General features: G+C 30.0%; 7 protein-coding genes across 8 annotated transcripts in view; 5 read left to right on the forward strand and 2 right to left on the reverse strand.

Annotated features, from left to right (window-relative positions):
• The first annotated feature begins 660 nt into the window (after nucleotides 1–660).
• LOC108552273 (protein lethal(2)essential for life) lies at nucleotides 661–1,678 on the forward strand. The gene has a single exon (XM_017906735.1). It carries the CDS (start codon nucleotides 793–795, stop codon nucleotides 1,399–1,401), a length of 609 nt encoding a protein of 202 aa, XP_017762224.1. The 5' UTR covers nucleotides 661–792; the 3' UTR covers nucleotides 1,402–1,678.
• A 622-nt stretch (nucleotides 1,679–2,300) lies between these two features.
• Nucleotides 2,301–3,398, reverse strand: LOC108552275 (protein lethal(2)essential for life). Its single transcript, XM_017906737.1, has 2 exons — nucleotides 2,964–3,398; nucleotides 2,301–2,709 (listed from the first exon to the last, which is right to left on the reverse strand). The coding sequence occupies exons 1-2, from the start codon at nucleotides 3,280–3,282 to the stop codon at nucleotides 2,462–2,464; spliced, it is 567 nt and encodes a 188-aa protein (XP_017762226.1). The 5' UTR covers nucleotides 3,283–3,398; the 3' UTR covers nucleotides 2,301–2,461.
• Nucleotides 3,399–10,173: 6,775 nt separating this feature from the next.
• Nucleotides 10,174–11,134, forward strand: LOC108552274 (protein lethal(2)essential for life). Its single transcript, XM_017906736.1, has one exon. It carries the CDS (start codon nucleotides 10,346–10,348, stop codon nucleotides 10,994–10,996), a length of 651 nt encoding a protein of 216 aa, XP_017762225.1. The 5' UTR covers nucleotides 10,174–10,345; the 3' UTR covers nucleotides 10,997–11,134.
• A 1,644-nt stretch (nucleotides 11,135–12,778) lies between these two features.
• LOC108552279 (alpha-crystallin A chain) lies at nucleotides 12,779–15,166 on the forward strand. Its single transcript, XM_017906743.1, has 2 exons — nucleotides 12,779–13,402; nucleotides 15,064–15,166. Exons 1-2 carry the CDS (start codon nucleotides 12,917–12,919, stop codon nucleotides 15,124–15,126), a joined length of 549 nt encoding a protein of 182 aa, XP_017762232.1. The 5' UTR covers nucleotides 12,779–12,916; the 3' UTR covers nucleotides 15,127–15,166.
• Nucleotides 15,167–15,257: 91 nt separating this feature from the next.
• Nucleotides 15,258–16,178, forward strand: LOC108552278 (protein lethal(2)essential for life). The gene has a single exon (XM_017906742.1). The coding sequence runs from the start codon at nucleotides 15,363–15,365 to the stop codon at nucleotides 16,053–16,055; it is 693 nt and encodes a 230-aa protein (XP_017762231.1). The 5' UTR covers nucleotides 15,258–15,362; the 3' UTR covers nucleotides 16,056–16,178.
• A 1,994-nt stretch (nucleotides 16,179–18,172) lies between these two features.
• Nucleotides 18,173–20,097, forward strand: LOC108552277 (protein lethal(2)essential for life). Its single transcript, XM_017906740.1, has 2 exons — nucleotides 18,173–18,704; nucleotides 19,750–20,097. The coding sequence occupies exons 1-2, from the start codon at nucleotides 18,288–18,290 to the stop codon at nucleotides 19,933–19,935; spliced, it is 603 nt and encodes a 200-aa protein (XP_017762229.1). The 5' UTR covers nucleotides 18,173–18,287; the 3' UTR covers nucleotides 19,936–20,097.
• Nucleotides 20,098–21,358: 1,261 nt separating this feature from the next.
• The window catches only part of LOC108552276 (thyroid receptor-interacting protein 11), a 120,166-nt gene continuing 119,811 nt past the window's right edge, over nucleotides 21,359–21,713 (reverse strand). The window contains exons 12-13 of one of the 2 annotated variants that reach the window (XM_017906738.1): nucleotides 21,611–21,706; nucleotides 21,359–21,535 (exon numbers count right to left, since the gene is read on the reverse strand). In XM_017906738.1, the coding sequence (XP_017762227.1) occupies nucleotides 21,383–21,535; nucleotides 21,611–21,706 (249 nt within the window). In that variant the 3' untranslated portion in view covers nucleotides 21,359–21,382. The remainder of the gene's footprint in view (nucleotides 21,536–21,610; nucleotides 21,707–21,713) is intronic. The other variant, XM_017906739.1, reaches the window with a different exon arrangement.

Below are 21,713 nucleotides of genomic sequence, written 5' to 3' on the forward strand. Positions count from 1 at the left end.
TAATTAATATTTATTTATATATTGTAATATATTATATATATTTTATGTAAAAATGTTAAAATATTCTTTGTATTATAATTTTTACAATTTACTTTTCATTACTTTTATTTTGTTTAAATGAGGAAAAACAATATGTATACTAGAAAGTTCAGTCTATAGAATTTGCTAGAAACAATTTTTAAAAGGTCGTTAGAATATACATACACATGTATAGATATCCGATACTAAGTTTAAAAGCAAAAAATTATTGTATTAGTCATAAACAATTTAATAAATATTATACAATTACTTCTGGTGATTTAAGCATTTTGATCAAATGAATTATGTATAATAAAAGCATAAAAATGCTATTATATTTTTATTTGTTCTAAATATTTAAAATTTACAAGAGAAGGATTATGTTCGTGATATTATTGAATATTTTAATTAAATAAGTAACTAACATATATTTTAATAAATAAGTAACAACGAAATAACTATACAAAAATATAAAAATAACAAATAAATTAAGCAACATAGACTGTGTGCTAGGGTTTTTAACCTGCATGTATGTGTAGATTCGTATACAGATGTTATACAACACTCACTCACTGTGGACGTTTCTCGAATTCTCTTGAAACATCGCGCTTGTGCGAACTTTTGCATAAATAGAGGGGAGAGTACAGGCTACTGGCAGTATTTCGTTAGCATCTGAAGAGTGAATATCGCGAGTTCGAGCGAATTTCACATAATTTGAATTAAGAGAAGTGTTATATATCGATACATTTGTCAATAATTTTAAATTATCGTAAAATGTCTCTGTTACCATTGCTGTTCTCTGAATGGTGGGAAGCTTTGGATCGCCCGCATCGTCTTTTGGACCAGAATTTTGGATTGGGCCTGTCTCCTGAGCAGTTGCTGTCGCCAAGCCGAATGGAAGTCTTCGTGCAACCGCGAAGAAATATTTACGCGAACAGACCATGGTCTGAGCTACGGAACACCGAAAGAGGCACCTCGACTGTTCAAGCAGACAAAGATAAATTCCAGGTCGTACTTGATGTTCAACAGTTTAAACCGAATGAAATCGACGTTAGGGTCGTTGATAAATTTGTCGTTGTTACGGCTAAACACGAAGAGAAACGTGATGAACATGGATGGATTTCTCGTCAGTTTTCGAGGAGGTATTTGATTCCAGAGCAATGTGATATCGATCAGGCTGCATCGAAGTTATCGTCGGATGGCGTACTTACTATCACCGTACCAAGAAAGCATGAACCAAACATTGAAAACGAACGAGTAATCAAAATCGAACATACTGGCAAACCTGCACTGCAAATGAGAGTATCTAAGCAGCAGCAGCAGCAGCAGCAGCAGCAGCAGCAGTCAGTGAAGCAAGGGGAAGAAAACGAAGAAAAGCAGTAAAAATTCAAATATTCCTGCCATTCATGATACTGGCTATTTATAATACATATTACTCATATATTCCTCATTTAACTACTATTAAATTTCTATCGCAACATTTTATCGAAACATATAAATGTAGTTCATAATACTTATTGTAAGCAAGTTTTGTTCTTGTTTCATGTTCCACACTTCCATAAATACATATGTGAATGTACATATTGTATACTCACTTTCTGTCTATATGTAAGATTTATGTCATTTTTTTATGTTTTAATAAATTTTTAAGTTATTCGTATAAATGTCTTATAAATTATCGTTTTAATCACCATTACCTTCTAACCTTAAAATAATAAAACTTTAAAAGCGTTAACAATGATATTTTAACGTCTTCTTGGTAAATATAGAATCTTAGTAATTAAAAATTCGTTATATCATATTGTTAATTTATTCGATAAAGATCGTTAACTATCCTAAATTATTATATCACTTTTTTTATATATCATTTTTATATTTTTTTTGTCAGTTTTTACGCAAGTTATATTGAACTCTTAATGGTTCATTCCTGTGACATATAAGGTTATGCTAAAGAATTACATCAAATAAAAAATAAAATGTAATGTTTCAAACAAAATCACTTTTTATATACTTTTTTTACATCGTATATTTCTTGATTTGTATGTGTTTGACGCTAAATTGAAAAAAGTGTGCATCGAAGAGTTAAGAATTGTACTATTTTGTCACCTAACCAATAAAGAGCCGCTAGAATATGTGTAACATTGCAATGATATATAAGAAAAATGACGACATAACGAAACATAACCTTAACGATACCGGCATAATATATATACAAAACACGTAAAATACGTGTACCATTATAACGAATATAAGTCATACGGGTATAACAAAACATTTCTTAATTTTTATTATTCATATCTATCATTTATTCTTACATTTATCATACAATATCCAATATTTTTCTTTGACATACAACAAATAATTCATAAACACTTGCACACTCTAAAGAACATAGTAAAAAACGGGTAAAAATACTAAGAGTATAAAGTTGATTGACAAGTTTCTATTGACGTTGTTTTATTTTTTCAACTTCTTTATCATCTATTGGTTTTCCTGTTTGTTCGATTTGAATGATCTTTTCTTTCTTTCTTTCAAGAGCTTCTGGCTTTATTGGTGCTGTTATTGTTAAAACACCATCCGTAGATAAACTGCTCGTAGCTTTGTCAGGATCACATTGATCTGGTACTAAATACTTTCTAATGAAATGTCTGGAGATTATACCGTGATCGTCAGCTTTTTCCTCGTGTTTCCCTGGAAAAGTATAATTTGGTCAAAATTAATCGAAATATGCAAAAAGCATATAATCTAAAGCAATAATCTTCATAGTAAATAAAATTAATATATATGAGAATCGTTAGCTATATTTTCTTACACACATACATATACGAACACACACCAATGTGCGACGCAATAAGAAAAACGCGCATATACGATTTATATCCTAACCTCGTCTTCGGTCGAAATGGAAATAAATGAACATAAATGTTTACTATAAAAACACTTACCCTCTACAACAATGAAGTTGTCAACAACTTTCACATTCACTTCTTCTGGTTTAAATTGCTGTACATCGAGAATCACACGAAATTTATCCTTGTCATTTTTCATTATGGACCAACCACTTTCTTCGTCTCGTTCCCAGTCTATCCATGGTCGATAGTATGGATACATGCTAACCGGAAGTTTGTTTTCAAATACTGAATTAAAAAATTGTTCCGGTCGCAAAGCTTTTCCAAAATGTTGATCAGCCAACCGGTGTGGTCGTTCCAACATTTCCCACCAATGGGAAAATAATTTGGGAATCAATGTCACTCCTCTTCTCATTTTTCTTTCACGTTTTATTTGACGCTTCCTTGAAGAATGGGTTTAACTTTGTTATGTTGCGAAAACTCGTGTGCACTGCTCGCTTGGTCTCGTAACACTGACGCAGTTAGCTAGCAACGGTTTTCTATATATAGTCGATGGAAGCATCAGAATCGAACTGAGGTAAGAACATTCGAGATTTTTCACGAAAATTCGAGAAAGTTCTTTCACATTCTACAAATTTCAGTGTATAATACTGAATATAATATCGTTTGGCTATATATCAGTGAAAGCATTTTTATTGGTACTAAACCATCTATGTTTAAAATATTTTAACGGGAAACAGATGATACATATTTCTGGTAATATTAAATTTCAAGGAAAATGTCAGTCTTCGTTAATTTGCAATTATATTAAGAAATAAAAAAGGAAGCGTAAAGTTTAAAAATTACGAATATACATTGAAATAAAAATATATTTTATTACAGGAATATTAGTTTCATACACGTGTACTATAAGTTCCAAAATGAGAAATAAATCTATTTTATAGTATTTTATATTAATCGAAATTGTTACAAGAATTAATTATATGGGCTGTATCGAATAATAAATTGAAAAATTAACTGTTAAAGAAAAATATTTTAATTCTTCGATTGAGATGATTGTAATTGATGATTCATAGTTTACGTGTACCTTCAGATTTCAGATTTTATAATGTAAGTTTATCATACTTTATTTTGCTCAGTTCATCGTGGCTCATTTTCTGAAAATTTCTAGCAAGTCTTACACTACTTATTTAAAATTTCTGATAAGTTGCATCAACTTAAATTATCACTAAAGGTTCTGCAACATTGCATCAGCATTGTGATACCTATATAACAAAGATATCTATCTTTATCGTGTCTAAAATTGAAATATCAATTAACCTATCGAATACTAGAGAGTATGTACATTTATGCATACGTATGATCCATAATTAATTAATACGAATTATTAATATATTAGTATATTTATTATACATTAATTCGGTAAAGGAATCAATAATATATTAAATTTTTTGAATATATAACATCCAATCTTGATCTTTTGTTTAATAAAATAAATGTTTATGTTATTAATATTATTGTAATATATTACTATATTATAATATTATATATTACAATATATGTAATATATTTATATATTATTATGATGCAATATATTATTAACATTTATTATTGTAATAAATTTTGATAATATATTTTTTTAAACGTTTTACCGGTTTGTATTAAAATGATATTTCATTTAAATTTATAATTCTAACGATACACTCGGTTTTGTTACGTGCCTACTCGTATCGATTTCTTCGAGAGGTAGTTCTTAAAAGAAACACTGACCACGCACAACGTTACGTAATTGCGTAATCATCAACGTCGTACTTGTTTTCTCACTATCGTTCGTTTAAATTAATTTGTAACTTATAAAGTGATAAATTTATTAATAATGATATGCCAATTATTTTATATATACACAGTATCTAATTAAAAAATTATTTACATCGATAAAAATGAAAGAAATTCTTAATATAGGTATAAATTTATACACATTGAATAATAGTTATTCGATAGGCGTTATAAAAACTTTTTATAATGTTCAGTGATAAAAATGATAGCAATTCATTCTTCTTTCTGTCGGAATGGTTTAACTCCTTTAAGAGGAAAGAATAAACAAGAAAGAATAAAGAAAGAGAAAGGAAGAATAATGTTTAAAATGAATTTTGATACGCAAATAAATGATTTTTTTAAAAGATCTGCCTCCTATTTCTTACATTTATTTCATACTAATTGAATATTTATTGTTAATTGTATGAATCATAATTTTTCTTTACTTATGAAATGACTAAAACTTTCTTCCCAATTTTTTCCAGTTTTATTTCATGAAAAAACATTGTCAAATAATTAATGTATATTTCTATATTTATTAAATGATTGCAACATTTTTACTATAAAATACAGTACGCTATTTTTTCTGCTACCTTTTTGTTAAAACCAGAATATTTTTTCCAATAAAATGTAGTAAAATATTTAATGTATATTTCTAAATTTATTAAATTGAAATGATCTTTACAAGATCTACTTAAAACTAAAAAATAGTATCATTATATTTTCCAAAATTTGAACGATAAACTCTCTTTCCCCAATTTTATTTCTAATATTTTTATAGCTTTGCAAGATTTTAAACGTTGCACATATATAAATATATACATATATATTTAAACTGAATAGTTAATTAGAAAATTTTGCATTTAATATATCTAGATCTGAAGATCAGTAAAAGACATTTATAATATATTTTAATCGTTAAAAAAAATTTTCTTTTTTAGTCGATGAGTGTCCTAAACGTTGCTGAAAAATCAAAGTCAAATTTTAGTGAAATTTTTCATACAATTTTAGGCTAGCATGGAAAAGTACCTAAGCGATACCTGCCTTCGTGCGTATTTGGAGCAGAAACTGCGTAGAAGCGTCGCCACAGGCATGTCGCAGACACGTAACCAGTGCCAAATAAATAACAAGGGAACAGAGTGCTAAATGCAATCATTCCTTCCATGTAAGAAGTGCTAAAAATTTCAAACAGATCATCGCGAATGGCTAAACTTGTTATCGAATTTGAATCGTGAGATTGCAATTTTTGAATCCTATTTTTAAATATCAATAATATCTACATTTGCATTAATTTACATTTTAATAGAAGCCTACATTAAAAAAAGATACTGCTACTAAATGTACTGACAAAATATTCGACATAAAAGAAAAAGAGAAATTTATATTTTCGAATATCTTCTACAGGTGTCAAAAATATTTTGATCAAAAGTTTACTTTAGTGATTTCGCTCTAAATTTGTTCATTTCTTTCCAGTTTTATAAAAAACTACTGTCTGTTAACATCATTGAAAAATTTACTAATTTTTTGATAAATTTTGAAGCGCGTAACAGAGGACGAAAATATGAATAATTTTTATTTAAGAGATAATTTCCTCGCGACCTTGATTTCAGAAATATTTGCTAAAATTATTGATTTTTACTATATCGAATGTCATTATGAAAGTAGAATAACAATAAATCGAAAATTCAGAAGAATATTATCGTTTATTTCTTGTCACATTCATTTTCAGTTTTATTACGATAAAACAAAACTATCTTTGTTAAACTAGCAAAGAATCGAAGCATTAGGTTGAATTTGCAGCTTTGTTGTAATTTATGTTATATTTAAAGCGCGAAATTTTAAATATTTCGAAACGAAACATATACATTGGTATATGGATTATTCGAATTAATTTTGAGACAAATTCGTCCAGATAATTATAATCTTGAATTATATCACAAATTAACTAAAGATGAAAATTCTTTTTTAACTATTAAAATATATTATAAATGTCTTTTACTAGTCTTCAAATCCACATGTAAGTGCAAAATTTTCTAATTAACTATTCAGTTTAAATATATATGTACAACCCTTTAAGACCTTGCAAAACTATAAAAATAATAGAAATAAAATTGGGGAAAGATAAACCTTTATGATACTATTTCTCAATTTTAAGTAGGCCCTATAAAAATCATTTCAATATAATAAATTCAGAAATATACATTAATTATTTTACTATATTTATAATATAGTAATATCACATAACAAAATTTTTGTATTATTCTTTTATTATATTTTATAACAGAAAGATAAGTGACTGTACTCGGAGAATCAGTCATTCGCATAATCAAAATTCTCCTAATCAACCTCGGATAATCGACGTTCCACTGTGTACGTAGCTTATATTACGTTTATAATAAGAAGATGAGACGATGTAGAAAAGATTACGAAAGTTCCATTCGTGTACGTCAGAGTACTATGTCTACTGCGTGGATCCCATGAGCTGGGATGAGAAGGTTATGGCTAAATTACGACGCATTCAGGCTTTTGTCGATATTTTGCTCTCCAAGGTCCACGTACAAAAGCCTCGTTATATCCATGACGCAGATGAGTCAGAGGGTAACTATTGTTGCGATAAAACATATGACAACTTTGGTCTAGAATCGTGTAAAATATTATATAATTGTTAATCATCCTTATGTCTGCCACTAAAAAATTTAAAAAATCTGCATTGATGAATTTTTTTGCATAAATACCGTTCTATGTCTTTCCACGGGTGAAAGTTAATCTAATTCTAGAAGTGAATTTTTTACCGAATTTGATAATTAATTAAACGATTAAAATCGATGTGGATTTTTGAAAATCGTGTGAGTTGAATTAAACTTTCGCGCTGGAAGATTTTTTCGCAGTAAAAGCAGCAGTTCGAGGCTTTCCCTGTATTTTTATAAGCTCGTTGATACCTTTTATGGTAAAATAAAAAGAAAAGCTTGTATTTTCGTGAAAAATGAATATATAGAATTATTTTATTTCAATATTTCTTGTATAGTTATTCTTAATATATCGTCTCTTATTCTTTATAAAAAATGTTTTTTCTTTTAAATTTTATATTTTTATATTTAATATTAATTTTAATTTCTTTAATTTTAATATTATTAAATGTATTTTCTCAATAATTTAAAAAAGAAAGATAGACAAAAATTTACCTTTTGAATGAAATTATAACATTGACTGAGAGTCACACAGTGCAGTGTTAATTTTAATGGGAATTTAGAATTTGAAAGTATTAATTAACGTGAATTTTTTCGCGAATCGTTTCGAATTAATTAAATAATTAATAGCAATGAATAGAAAGATATAGTAGTATATTTTTCGTATCGATAATATTGTGCAAATGTTACAAAAGATACGAGTTACAGATTTAGCGGTGTGTGTATAAAAATATTTTGTGCATATTAATTAAAAATATGTCCATTTAGATCGAATGACTCGACATGTAGTGCATAAAAATTATCGATATACGACTGCACTGTAATAAATTTGAACATACTGTAGAACCTGTTTTCTCTGATGGAACTATCTGACGTCTGGTTTGGGAAAATGTAAGATACACCCAGATAAGCTGCGTGTTTTCTACGTGATTATTATTTAAAAAATATTCGCGAGGAAAATACATTTATCGGGGATTACAGCTCATCCCCAAGAGGTGCGATATATTGCTGGAACGTGTTTCTGTCTTCAGCTGTAAACAGCTTCCGCAGACTCGTCTCTGTACCATATGATCCTTTATTATTGTACATAAATTTTTCTCGTTGGTTGAAATAACAAGAAATCAGTTGTACAAATTTATTCTTGTCTTTTGCAGTAATCCGAGTGCATTTTTGTCGCAGATGAATATATAAATAACCAATTTGCATATAATTGAAAAAATATTTAATTTTTAATATCGCAAATACCTTACCATCTTTTATCACGTTATTCGTAAATAGCAAAGTAATTAACTCCTGTTTGATTTTTCGTCAATTTTAATTCCGAAACAGTTGACCAATGTTTAACGTTTTGCAATTAAAGTTTATTCGTCTATTTTCTATTTTACGTAAATTTTTGTCGTCTCATGGAATTAATCGATTCGATAAATGAGTAACCTATACGTAGAAAGTTCGAATAATGAAAATAACTTTATAAAATATTGTATCGCTGTTGATGTTAGTATTTCTATTTTTGTACGCATGATAAGTTCCAACTGTGATGATAATTCAAATGTACACGTAGGAGACACTCGTGTCATTTCATTATCATTACGTATGTATGACTCAGTCAGGCGCAATCGCAAAATTGTAATTGATCCGGTATCTCTGTAGTGTCGAATGTATCTGGAACTTTCGAGAAAGAAAATTTCGAACTTTCTATTTAACATTGTAGATCACGAATTGGAATAAATCGAAGACAATAATTTCAATAGAAAGATTTTTTAATTTATATTTAATAATGATAGTTCATAAATTTCGAAGACGAGATATAATTATTATTCAAATTTAATTAAAATTTTATACAGACTTACGTTTCAGTTAATTCACGTTAATTAACGGTTTTATTTTATTATCTTACTAATAAAGTAAACGTGGTCCAATAAATCAAGGTTTCCAGAACAATTGTAAACGAAAGAGTATTATCTGCTTCAATTCTTCACATTCGCACTGGAAAGAAAACAACAGGGAACTGTAGAAAAACAAGATCATCTTCTTCGTCGTGTACTTGACACACTCATCGTATCTCTCGAGTATCCGTGTGAAAAGAATGTTTTAATACAGCTTTATAAAGCTTCTTAAAAAGCACGTCATTAAATGCAAGCCGAATAAAATGATATTGTATTAAAATATCAAGAAAAATTCGAAATATCAACAACTCGCAAGATAGAACAAGCTTAGTAAGTTACTTTAAATTTACAGAATAGCCAACAGTAACAAAATCCATTTCCAAATGCCTCCACCAAAATATACCACGATAAATTACGAATTTAAAGGTCGAATTACCATATAGAAATGCAAATTTCTCGAAAGGAGGCAACGGAGAGACAACTCTTAATGGTTGTCAGTCTCTTAATGTTAAACTCCAGCGGAATGGCAATAAAACGTGGGTAGCCATTGAATGAGAATAATGCACGGGACAAAACATCCGTAGTGGCAAACGAACAAAATGGAAATAAAACGGATAAAACGTTTAAAGAACGTTTCCGAACGAACCTCGAACGTTCTACGTTTCTGACGCAACGCGAACGAAACGTAACGTGACAAAGAGAAACGTGGTGATCAGAGCAATCACGGCTAAATTCGCGGACATTGAGGGAAAATAACGGGAACATTAACCGTTTCAATTGTTTAATCGGTTAACGAATCATGAATGACAAAACAAACACGTCGATGGCATGCCTTACCCTAGTAGCTTCTCGAAACATCACGATATATAGCACGTCCCACTACTACAGCCGACACCACATAAATAGCGGTCGCCGAAGGCAAAACTCCAGTTGAACCCCAGACATTGGACATATCGTCGAGGAAAGCGTGATTCATCTGCTTATTTTCACTCCGACGAATTTCGCCGAATCTACGAGGAATTTGCGAGGAATCTACGAGTGTCGAAAAGAGGAAACCTAACCTAGACAACGAATCGACCATAAGCTGACGATGTCGTTGTTACCGTTGCTGTTCTCCGCCTGGTGGGCGGACTTGGATCGGCCACATCGTCTCTGGGACCAGCATTTTGGCATGGGTCTTAACCCTGACCAGCTGGTTTTGCCCTCGATGGACAGATTCTCACCTCTGATCGGCAAGTCTCCTTTGGATTTTTACTATAGACCGTTGACCGAGTTTTTGCGCCGTGGCGAAGGTGGCACGTCGACCATAACCGCGGACAAGGACACGTTCAAGGTGATATTAGACGTGCATCAGTTCGCGCCAGACGAGATCAACGTGAAGCTAGTGAATCGGTTCGTGGTGGTCGAAGCCAAACACGAAGAGAAGAAGGACGAGCATGGTTTGATCTCGAGGCAATTCGTGAGAAAGTACTACCTACCCGAGCAAGTGGACGAGGATAAGCTGGCGTCCAACATATCGTCCGATGGCGTGCTGACAATCACGGCACCACTGAAGCAGACCGAGGAAACGTCCAACGAGAGGACCATCAAAATCGAATTCACGAACAAACCTGCCATTCGTACTAGTGTATCATTTGAAGAACCTGCTATCACCACTACTACAGAGTCTAAGAAACAGGATACCGAGCAGAGCCGCGAGGAAGTGACTGAAAATGCGACCGAGGGGAAGCCTGAGAAATAAGACTTGATTTTTGCATTTAATTTATATTCCATGTGTACAATTTTATTGTTACTTCCATTTTTATATTCGACGATGGTAGATGTTCCACGTGTTATGTATGTTAAATATGTACTGTTGTAAAATGTTGTAGTAAGAAAGTGTATTAGTGTTTACTTTTTCATATTTCGTTAATAAAATTTAATATTTTGGCGATCTTTGACGAATTTATTCCTTCCTTTCGAAAAACTTTTTGATATCACTTTTTTAATTCGAACTATCTCGAATAATCGTTAGCTAAAATTGTTTCGAAATATTTTTCGTTGCAGGAATTAAACGAGAAGGGGATAAAAGATTAGAATTTTAATGTTTATCGATTTTTATGGTTTGCCTCTTTTATTTTGACACCATTTTTCGGCAAATGTGATTTTTCAAATTAAAAACGAATAATTGTTTATATATTTATCGTATAAATAAAATGTAAGATTTTGATATTTAAATTTTTGTTAAGAATTCGTATTTTACAAGATGTACGACTTTGTGGAATTAAATATTTTGCGAGCAGCAACAAGCCGGTTTTCATTTCCTCTAGATACTCGTATTACGGTATTATGAGTTCTACAATAGATAAACTAGATTCGTGAAACAATAAAGGTGTGTACATGTTCTTAGTAATACGTTGAACTCTGCCTTTCTCTTAACATTACGTGTAAACACATTTTTCTTCGTTACATCTGTCATTCTAATAATAATTATGGAGATAATTCCACCACGTTATCGGAAAATTGACAAATTGATATTACTCCATACAAAATATGTATACGATTACTATAATTTATTTCATGTGATAAGATAACGCGAAATTTACATTTAAAACTTATAAATGGTACTGTTTATTAAAGAAAGACAACTGTTATATTTGAGATAAAGATGTTGAAATAAAATGAAAAATAAGGATGCTTTGAAAAGAGAAGATACATTTATTTTTCTAATTTTTCAAACAATAAATGTCGATTTAAATGTATCAAGAGTCAATTGTTAATGCAAAATTTCACGAAATAATTTTTCAATTAGAATATATTTTGGCGGTTTGCAATCAATATCTTTAAAACGACCGCGCAAGCTCAGACAGCAAATTGTACACAAAACGACCATATTTGCGTGAATTGAACTATACACAATTTCATTGATTATACACTACATCTATTGATTATACATTACTCTAATATAGCAGATCCTATTTTTAAGGTTACATTTATACAAAGCGTTATTAAATTGATTTATTCTCAAGTTTCTACTTTGGCATGATTCAATGTGTAATTTTGCTCGCATGAATGTATTCTTATACCGAAATAACGCTAAAATAACAGATATTAGAAAATATATAAAAAATTTAAATTATAAATCGACAAATTTTTAAGATAAAATTCAATAAACTTTGATATCAAGCTAATGAATAAAAACTTTGTAATTTTCCATAAACTGACATATTTAATTTTCCACAGTGACGTATCTAAAACTTGTCAGAATCTCTCTTTTCATTGGTGAATATTAAATACTTTTTTTAACATTGTTTAATTTAAACATATAGAAATTTATCAACCTCGTGAAGGTTAACAATTTGTTATACTAAAAGTTTCAAACAGAATGAAAATATTGACATGGAATTATTTATTTAATTTCTACAACTTTCAGGAAATTACGTTTTGCGCGTGCTTACAAATTTCCTAGACGTATTCGACCGTACGATTGAAGCGCCTTCTCTTAAACATCACGGTCATGTTGGGAAATACAACAGTTCGTTCAGAGCGATCACACTGGTGTATCTGTTACGTAGCGATAAAACTATTTAAAGTCGCAAAACCGGGAACACAGAAGAATTACGACGTGCCGTGACAGTCGATTAACCTAAATTTTTCGACAGTCTGATCTACAAGAATCTAGATGTCTCTAAAACCTTCTACCTTCTGGACAGATCTGGAAACTGTCTGCCATATTCTGAATCAAACTTTGGGGCGTCTAACCTACCCGGAAATTCTAAACCCAAGAATCATGGGCATGCAAAAATGTGATTTGCCACTGCGAAAAAGAAAGTTATTTTCTCCCGTGGAGTATCACAGGCCGTCGTGTGATCTGCTGTTCAAAGGCGATCGTGGTGCTTCGACTGTGATGGCCGATAAAAACAATTTTCGAGTGGACTTGGACGTGCAGCATTTCGCACCGGAAGAAATTAATGTTAAAATCGTCGACTCTTATGTGATTGTCGAGGCGAAGCACGAAGAGAAGGAAGACGAGTACGGTTGGATTTCTAGAGAGTTCACGAGAAAGTATATCATTCCGAAACAGTGTGATATCGAACAAGTTTCTTCGAAACTTTCGTCCGATGGTGTTCTTTCGATCATCGTACCACAAATAGAAAAGATCGATTCGGTAAGCGAAAGAATAATTAATATCGAGCATACCGGCCAGCCATCGTGTGTACGCGATAACGAAGAGAAGAGTGAAAAAGCTGAGGTGAAAGAGAACGCGGAATGAAATTAAAATTCTGCATTGAATAATTCACCGACTTACTATCTTCATTGTTCTATGCAATTTGTAGCTTTTGTCGCGAGCACTGTTTATTTAATGTGATATAACAGGGAGACGCTTTAAATCGATTTAGATATATAGTTACGTATTTATTGGGAATCTGTATGCGTATTTATAAGACACAACCTATATTAACTTCGCAGTATCGTTTATTGTTTCTTAAAATTCTATGCTCATATTATATGAAAACATCGTGTAGTACATGTTTTTGGAATAACTATAGTACGCTTCTTTTGTATTACCAATATTTGCATTTTTTACAACAGTGTTACATTTGTGTATCTAAGTATTATTCTACCATGCTGTGTATGTTTAGTTTATTTATTTATCTATTTTTTATTTTGTTTAATATGTAGAATTGTTAACGTATTCTAATTTTAGTGGTCGAATGCATTTTCATAAAATTATATACACGAAACTATATAAACGAATGAATAAATTGGCCATATGTAACATAGGTATGAAGCTATATACCTAAACTATATATTATTACATGTTTTGCAAGCGATCGGTAATATAATGAAACAATAGGATACATTTATTGTAATTGTATTGACCATTGTAGGTTATGTGTTTAAATATAAATAGAATTTAATTTATACAATTTGTATGATAAATATAAATGTTCGAAGGAAAATTGTAATTTATTCAGTATTGTTAAACTTAATTTTAATAGGATATTTACAACAGTATTAGTTTAAACATATATATATATACATATATACACACACGTTATTAAACTGTTGAATAAAAAATCACTCGGAATAAATGGTACTTTATATTTTTGATATGTTAAGCTTTACTAAAATTATTTTGTAAAGCGAATTAAAGATGATTATATATACATTTTTTTATAATTTTAAAATAGAACAATAAATGTGTCACGTTTAATACTATTATTTTTATTGTAGCAGGTATTAAAATATATAATGTCGGTGTTGTTAATTAACCAAAAAATATAACCTTTCATAGTATTCCTGTACGTAATATGTATCCCCTTTAATATAAATACGATTACATTGAACGTATCTAAATACCTTGACTATAACCTATATATATATATATATATATATATACACATACACACACACACACACACATGTAAACATAATGTGTTCTTACACGTTTGTTTCTAACAAGGTAAGTAGTAATTTTTTCTTGTGTCTTCTAAAACAATTAATTTGAAATATATCAGTGCTTAAATTCCAAGTGAAGTGTGATATTTATTCTAAAAATAATACATTCGAAATATTACATGGAGCATCATATGGGTTATGTTTCCATTATAACACGAATAATTCATATCAAGTCTAGACGCTTTTGAATCAGCGCGCATAACCTGTTCTACATATACTCTGTCAACGTATTTCAAAGGCAGCAGTGACACAGAACGTTAAAACTGCCGGTTATGTTTACATTACTTTGCGCAGGCCCGTTAGATAGAACTAACCTTTGTTACGAAAAAGACGGTTGCATTCAAGGACAATTCTGGTGTTTTCCAGGGTCTTCTCGAATACTTGTTGGCAGTACCCCCACCACTCCCTACTACACAGCGAATCGTATAAAGCGAACTGCGTGGTTGCCGACAGTTGATTCACGTGCGAGCGATATAACGGTCCGGCCAGATAATAAGCTAAAATAAATCTGCAATTCATATGTATTACATAACATTAATTGCAAAAACAAACATTTTAGCAACCGGTAATTAGATAAGGCATTTGAAGCAACTACGTTCGAAAGTGCGGAAATATTCTCAGTACGATATTTGTTAGTGTGAATTGACATTAAAGATAGTTATACAATGTCGCTAATACCGATGTTGTTTTCTGACTGGTGGGAGGATTTGGATCAACCACATCGTCTTTGGGATCAACATTTTGGCACAATGGTAGATCCAGATGATCTCAATGATTTGGATTCTCTCGGTACAGAAGTCCTGCTCTATCGACCGCAAAGACGCGCCAAAAGACGGTATCATCCTTTCTTAAGGAGCTTGACCAGACGATATGGACGTGGAACGTCAACTGTGCAAGCTGATAAAGATAAATTTCAAGTAACATTAGACGTATCACAATTTAAACCAGAAGAAATTAACGTTAAAGTGGCAGATGAGAAAGTCATTGTCGAAGCAAATCATGAAGAGAGGGAGGACGAACATGGCTGGGTGTCCAGACATTTTGTCAGAAAATATATTATACCGTCGCAATGTGATGTCAGCAAAGTGGAATCACGTTTATCTTCCGATGGTATTTTATGTATTACGGCACCTAGAAAGGAGACTTTGAAACTTCCTTCGAACGAAAAAGTAATAAAAATACAATATACCGGTGAACCAGCTTTGGCTAATTCTGACGAGAAGCTAAAGGATGATAATACTCCAGCCTCGCAGAAAGAACAGCAGAGTCCGCAAAAGGGACAACAACAACAACAACCACCACCACCGCAGTCACATCAACATCAACGTGTTAGAAAAGGCATAATTAAAACTACATAAATCATGTTCATTATTCTTCATTTAATTATTCATTTCAGTTATTATAGTTACTATTAATGTCATAAACATTAATGCGTAATATTTTAAATATTATATGACAAGCATTACACATTGTACTCGAGTATAAGATTATATATAAGTACAAAAGAAATCGAAAAATAAATTTTTGTATGGTTTTCTTTAAAAAATAAAGTATTCTTTTTTATTTAATAAACCTGTATTAATCTCTCCTCTTTCAAGTTTTTAAACATCTCAATTTAGACTCAGTAAAAATACATAATAGTAGTAATTTCGCTTATTACGTTTCATAGAAAAGTACTTAAAAAATTTTTAAATACGACTTATTAATCAAAATATTGCTAAATACTTGATGGAATCTTTTGATATTAAAAATATAGAATCAATGATTGTTATTCTAGTCAAAAAATTTCGTTAAATCTATTTTTAATATTATTAATTGTATAGTTATATTACACTATCCTTTTCTAAATATATTCGAATATAAAACTTTCAATTTTACTTATTTCAATAAATATATATTGCTGTAAAATACTTCGCATGTATTTCAAGAATACCTCCCAAATAATCTAAAAATACCTTCGTGAATATTCGTAAACCAGACGGTTTATTATTCACCTTTTAGTATTCACATTTAAAGATGCTTCGATTTGTTACTAGAAGCATCTAGAATTTTTTCGAGTACACTGACCTGTACGATAAGCTAAGTGCAGTATGTGGGCTTGCAGCCAGCACATATAAACGAACAGCTTAGAAACACCGAGAAGGATCGATTTTGAACTGTGCAAGAATAGATTACGTATGCATAGCGAATAAAACTTTTGCTCCAGACATTGATAGCATTCGTCTGTCATAAATACTAAAGTTTTAAGTCTAATCTAGGGTCTAGAATCTACAATTTAGAGCCTTAACTTTTAGAATAAACATATTTGTAAATGCTTAATATAAGAAACATAAAGAAAAAAGCAATATTGCTAATTAAATTAACCTCAAGTAGAAAAATAAAAGCATATATAGGATTGTTTGGATTATTTTCATTTTTTAGTAACAATTACGAAGGAAAAGTTTAATAACGTGCACAGAATTATAACACATTGTGTTTTAAAAAGATGCATACATATGTAATACAATACACCGAGAATATGATTCTTCAAGCAACAGTTTGTTGACATGCTAGGTTATTCATATGCACGAAGGTATTTACATCGAACTTATGAATATGTCGAGATATAAAGCCTTATAATGGATAGTTTAAATAGAAAATTAATGTCCTCTAATAATCTATATCTTCGATAATAATTATGAAATTTCAACAGTAGGATATAAAATATGTAAAATATATAAAATTGTATTTAATTATTGAAGAAATCGATGAATATCGATAATCTTTTGAAATAATTATTTTTCACGTTCCTACAATCTTTTATATTTTTTTATATTTTAATGTTTACAAATAATTAAATAAGTTAGATAAGATACAATATTTTTTACTTGAAACCTCTTAAAACGTTTGTATGTATGCAAGGATTTTATTGTACATGAATGCATAATATCAATATGATGTAATCAAAACGATCTTTATTAGATAAATCTAGAAAAACGTGGAACATTTCATGAAATCGTCCTATTATTAGGAGGTGCCAGTGATGACTAACCTTTATTCCAACATCATAATTTTCTGGCACAAATTGCATTCATGTAAGAGTCATAAGAACAAAATTATGCTCATTGTTATTTCGAAATAATATTAATTATATTCATTTTGTTGTTATCATGAAATCGTATAATTTATAAACACAGTAAATGAACACAAACACACGTGTATTAATACACCGGGTGCATCACGACCACCGTTTATAATAAAAAATTCCCTGTATTTTTCAAATTTATATTCAATATATAAAATTATTGCACACGATTGTACATTACATACATTTATAAACAATGCATGTGTCTAAAAATATCTCCGAAATAAATGAAAAATAGAACTTTCGCGAAAATGCTCGCGAATTTAGAATGTTCTGGAGACTCTATCGACCGCCAGCTGATGCCGGTATAAATACGAGCGCCGCGAAACGTAGCAACAGTATACTGTGAGCATCTCAAAGAGAAGTTTGAAAGTTGCAAAGATTTCAAAAGGCAAATCTTCAAAGAAGTCAACGAAGAATCTAAGAATATTATTTAACGTGTACTGAGTTCAATAATTCAGTTAAAATGTCTCTAATTCCGCTGTTGTTCTCCGATTGGTGGGAAGATCTGGAACGTCCACATCGTCTTCTCGATCAAAACTTCGGTTTGGGATTGTATCCTGAACAATTACTGAATCCGAACATTCTGGATCAGTATATTTTACCCAGCCGGGACCGACGACTGAGAAACCCTTTGATGTACTACAGACCTTGGGGTGAACTACTGCGAAAAAACGAAGGCGGAGGCACTTCTACGGTAAAAGCGGATAAGGATAAATTCCAAGTAATCTTGGATGTCCAGCAGTTCAAGCCAGACGAAATCAACGTCAAGATCGTTGATAAATGCGTCGTCGTGGAAGCCAAACACGAAGAGAAACAAGATGAACACGGTTGGATTTCGAGACAATTTACGAGGAAGTATATGATCCCTGAGCAATGTGACATCGACCAAGTAACGTCTAGTCTGTCGTCCGATGGGGTACTTAACATCACTGCACCCAGGAAGGATAAGCCAAAGGTTGAAAACGAAAGATCCATTACAATCGAGCAGACAGGCAAGCCGGCGTTGAAGAAAGCTATAGAAGAAAAGAGCGAAGAGGCAAAGAAGGAAGAAAGGATAGAGAATTAAAAGAATGTTCAATTAAGATATTAATGTGTCCAAATGTGTTCTACTGCTTACTCTTTTTTCACACTTGTTAAACTACATTTTGCAATGTAATTCGATTTTTGTAACACAGGTTTAAGCATGTTTATTAAGTACAATATTTAAATAAAATGTTATAAAATGTAATCTGAAAACTGCTTTTTATTTCTTTCAAATGTACTTTGTCAGTTTTTACAAAGATATTTAAAAAATTATATGAAAATATCTCTTTTAGCCATATAAAAAAATCCAAAGGCTGTTTTACATAATGTAATATAGATATTTCTTTGAACATTGTTCTGGAATAACATATGCATATTACGTATGTAATTGCAGAAAATTTTTATTTTTAGTGTAATATAGACTAAATAATTAGAAAATAAAGATAGTATATCGACTTACATATGTATCTGATACATATAAAATTACTTAAATGAAATAATATAAAGAAGTTATAAAATGATATGATATTATGAAATTCGATAATCATAGTTTTTGGACAAAAACAGGTTAGTAAAAGTATATATGCATATATTTGCAATTCCTATTAGAAGTCTTATTCATATAATACAATTAAAACATCATAATATATTTAATATTAATTTATAATTTATTATTTATTGCCAACCCACCACATTGTTCCTTTTTAATACATGGTTTTATATACAGTTAATGTAAAACTAACTTAAGTATTTAAAAATATCTTAAGTATTTCACCACAGAGCATTATATGGTTTAGAATTACAAAGATATAAATAAAACCAAGAGTTAGAGCCTATCATATTTTAAATTAAATTACATCGAATTTAATATTATTTTGATAAAGAAACAAAAGCAATGTGACATCGACCAAGTAACGTCTAGTCTGTCGTCCGATGGGGTACTTAACATCACTGCACCCAGGAAGGATAAGCCAAAGGTTGAAAACGAAAGATCCATTACAATCGAGCAGACAGGCAAGCCGGCGTTGAAGAAAGCTATAGAAGAAAAGAGCGAAGAGGCAAAGAAGGAAGAAAGGATAGAGAATTAAAAGAATGTTCAATTAAGATATTAATGTGTCCAAATGTGTTCTACTGCTTACTCTTTTTTCACACTTGTTAAACTACATTTTGCAATGTAATTCGATTTTTGTAACACAGGTTTAAGCATGTTTATTAAGTACAATATTTAAATAAAATGTTATAAAATGTAATCTGAAAACTGCTTTTTATTTCTTTCAAATGTACTTTGTCAGTTTTTACAAAGATATTTAAAAAATTATATGAAAATATCTCTTTTAGCCATATAAAAAAATCCAAAGGCTGTTTTACATAATGTAATATAGATATTTCTTTGAACATTGTTCTGGAATAACATATGCATATTACGTATGTAATTGCAGAAAATTTTTATTTTTAGTGTAATATAGACTAAATAATTAGAAAATAAAGATAGTATATCGACTTACATATGTATCTGATACATATAAAATTACTTAAATGAAATAATATAAAGAAGTTATAAAATGATATGATATTATGAAATTCGATAATCATAGTTTTTGGACAAAAACAGGTTAGTAAAAGTATATATGCATATATTTGCAATTCCTATTAGAAGTCTTATTCATATAATACAATTAAAACATCATAATATATTTAATATTAATTTATAATTTATTATTTATTGCCAACCCACCACATTGTTCCTTTTTAATACATGGTTTTATATACAGTTAATGTAAAACTAACTTAAGTATTTAAAAATATCTTAAGTATTTCACCACAGAGCATTATATGGTTTAGAATTACAAAGATATAAATAAAACCAAGAGTTAGAGCCTATCATATTTTAAATTAAATTACATCGAATTTAATATTATTTTGATAAAGAAACAAATAGAAAATATAATACTTCATATTAATTATTGCAAATAATATAATATATAAATGAAAAAATTTAATACTGTAAATATATTTTATTTACTATTTCATTCGTTGTATAAATTAAGATAAAATATTCTTCATCTTAATATTTCTGACAAAACAGAGTAATTACGGATTATCTTTTGAAATTGACGAAACTGCTTTATATTGATTATTATAAGATATTTTTATCAATTTACAATACTTAATTATTGTCAGTAAGTAAAACTGAATTTTTGGATTGAACATTTCTGTTGTAAGCACCATGAAGTATTACATATAATTTTTAATATACAGAATTTTATCAAGATTTTTTACAAATATTCAGATTATTCTGTTTACATGGAAAAACCGATGTTAAGGAACAAATGCATTATTACAATTAACAATTTAATGACAAATTTATTATAAACATCGTTTTTTCATTTATAAAAGCATAACTGAATTAATCTGAAGCATTTCTTTTGTTTATCCTTATTGAATGGAATTTGATAAACAAGTATCTCCTTCAAACATTTTTTCCACTACAGTCTTAGAATTTACAAAACATAAAATATATCGAGATTGTTAATATCAGCTATCCTTCAATACCTCTTTCAAAATAGATCCTGTATTTCTGGCTGGAATAAAGTCCGGGAATGTTGGTAAATTTACATTGGAAAGTAACGAAGTAGATTGTGTTGATGATGTAGATTGTTGTCTGCTATGACCAGGTCGTGATAACGGCTAGAAAAGAGAATAATTATTAAATAAAAAATTTCATAAAACTAAATAAATAAACAAGAAACTGAATGTCCTTACCGATGTTTGAATTGGTAATGCAGGTAACTGTGGTTTAGGTTTCGATTCATTTTCTAAAAATCTAACGAATGCTGCTGACAAAGACGCTTCATGATCCTAAATA

The sequence above is a fragment of the Eufriesea mexicana genome, unplaced genomic scaffold (assembly GCF_001483705.2).
Source record: "Eufriesea mexicana isolate 0111107269 unplaced genomic scaffold, ASM148370v2 scaffold6006, whole genome shotgun sequence".
NCBI classification, from domain to species: Eukaryota; Metazoa; Arthropoda; class Insecta; order Hymenoptera; family Apidae; genus Eufriesea; species Eufriesea mexicana.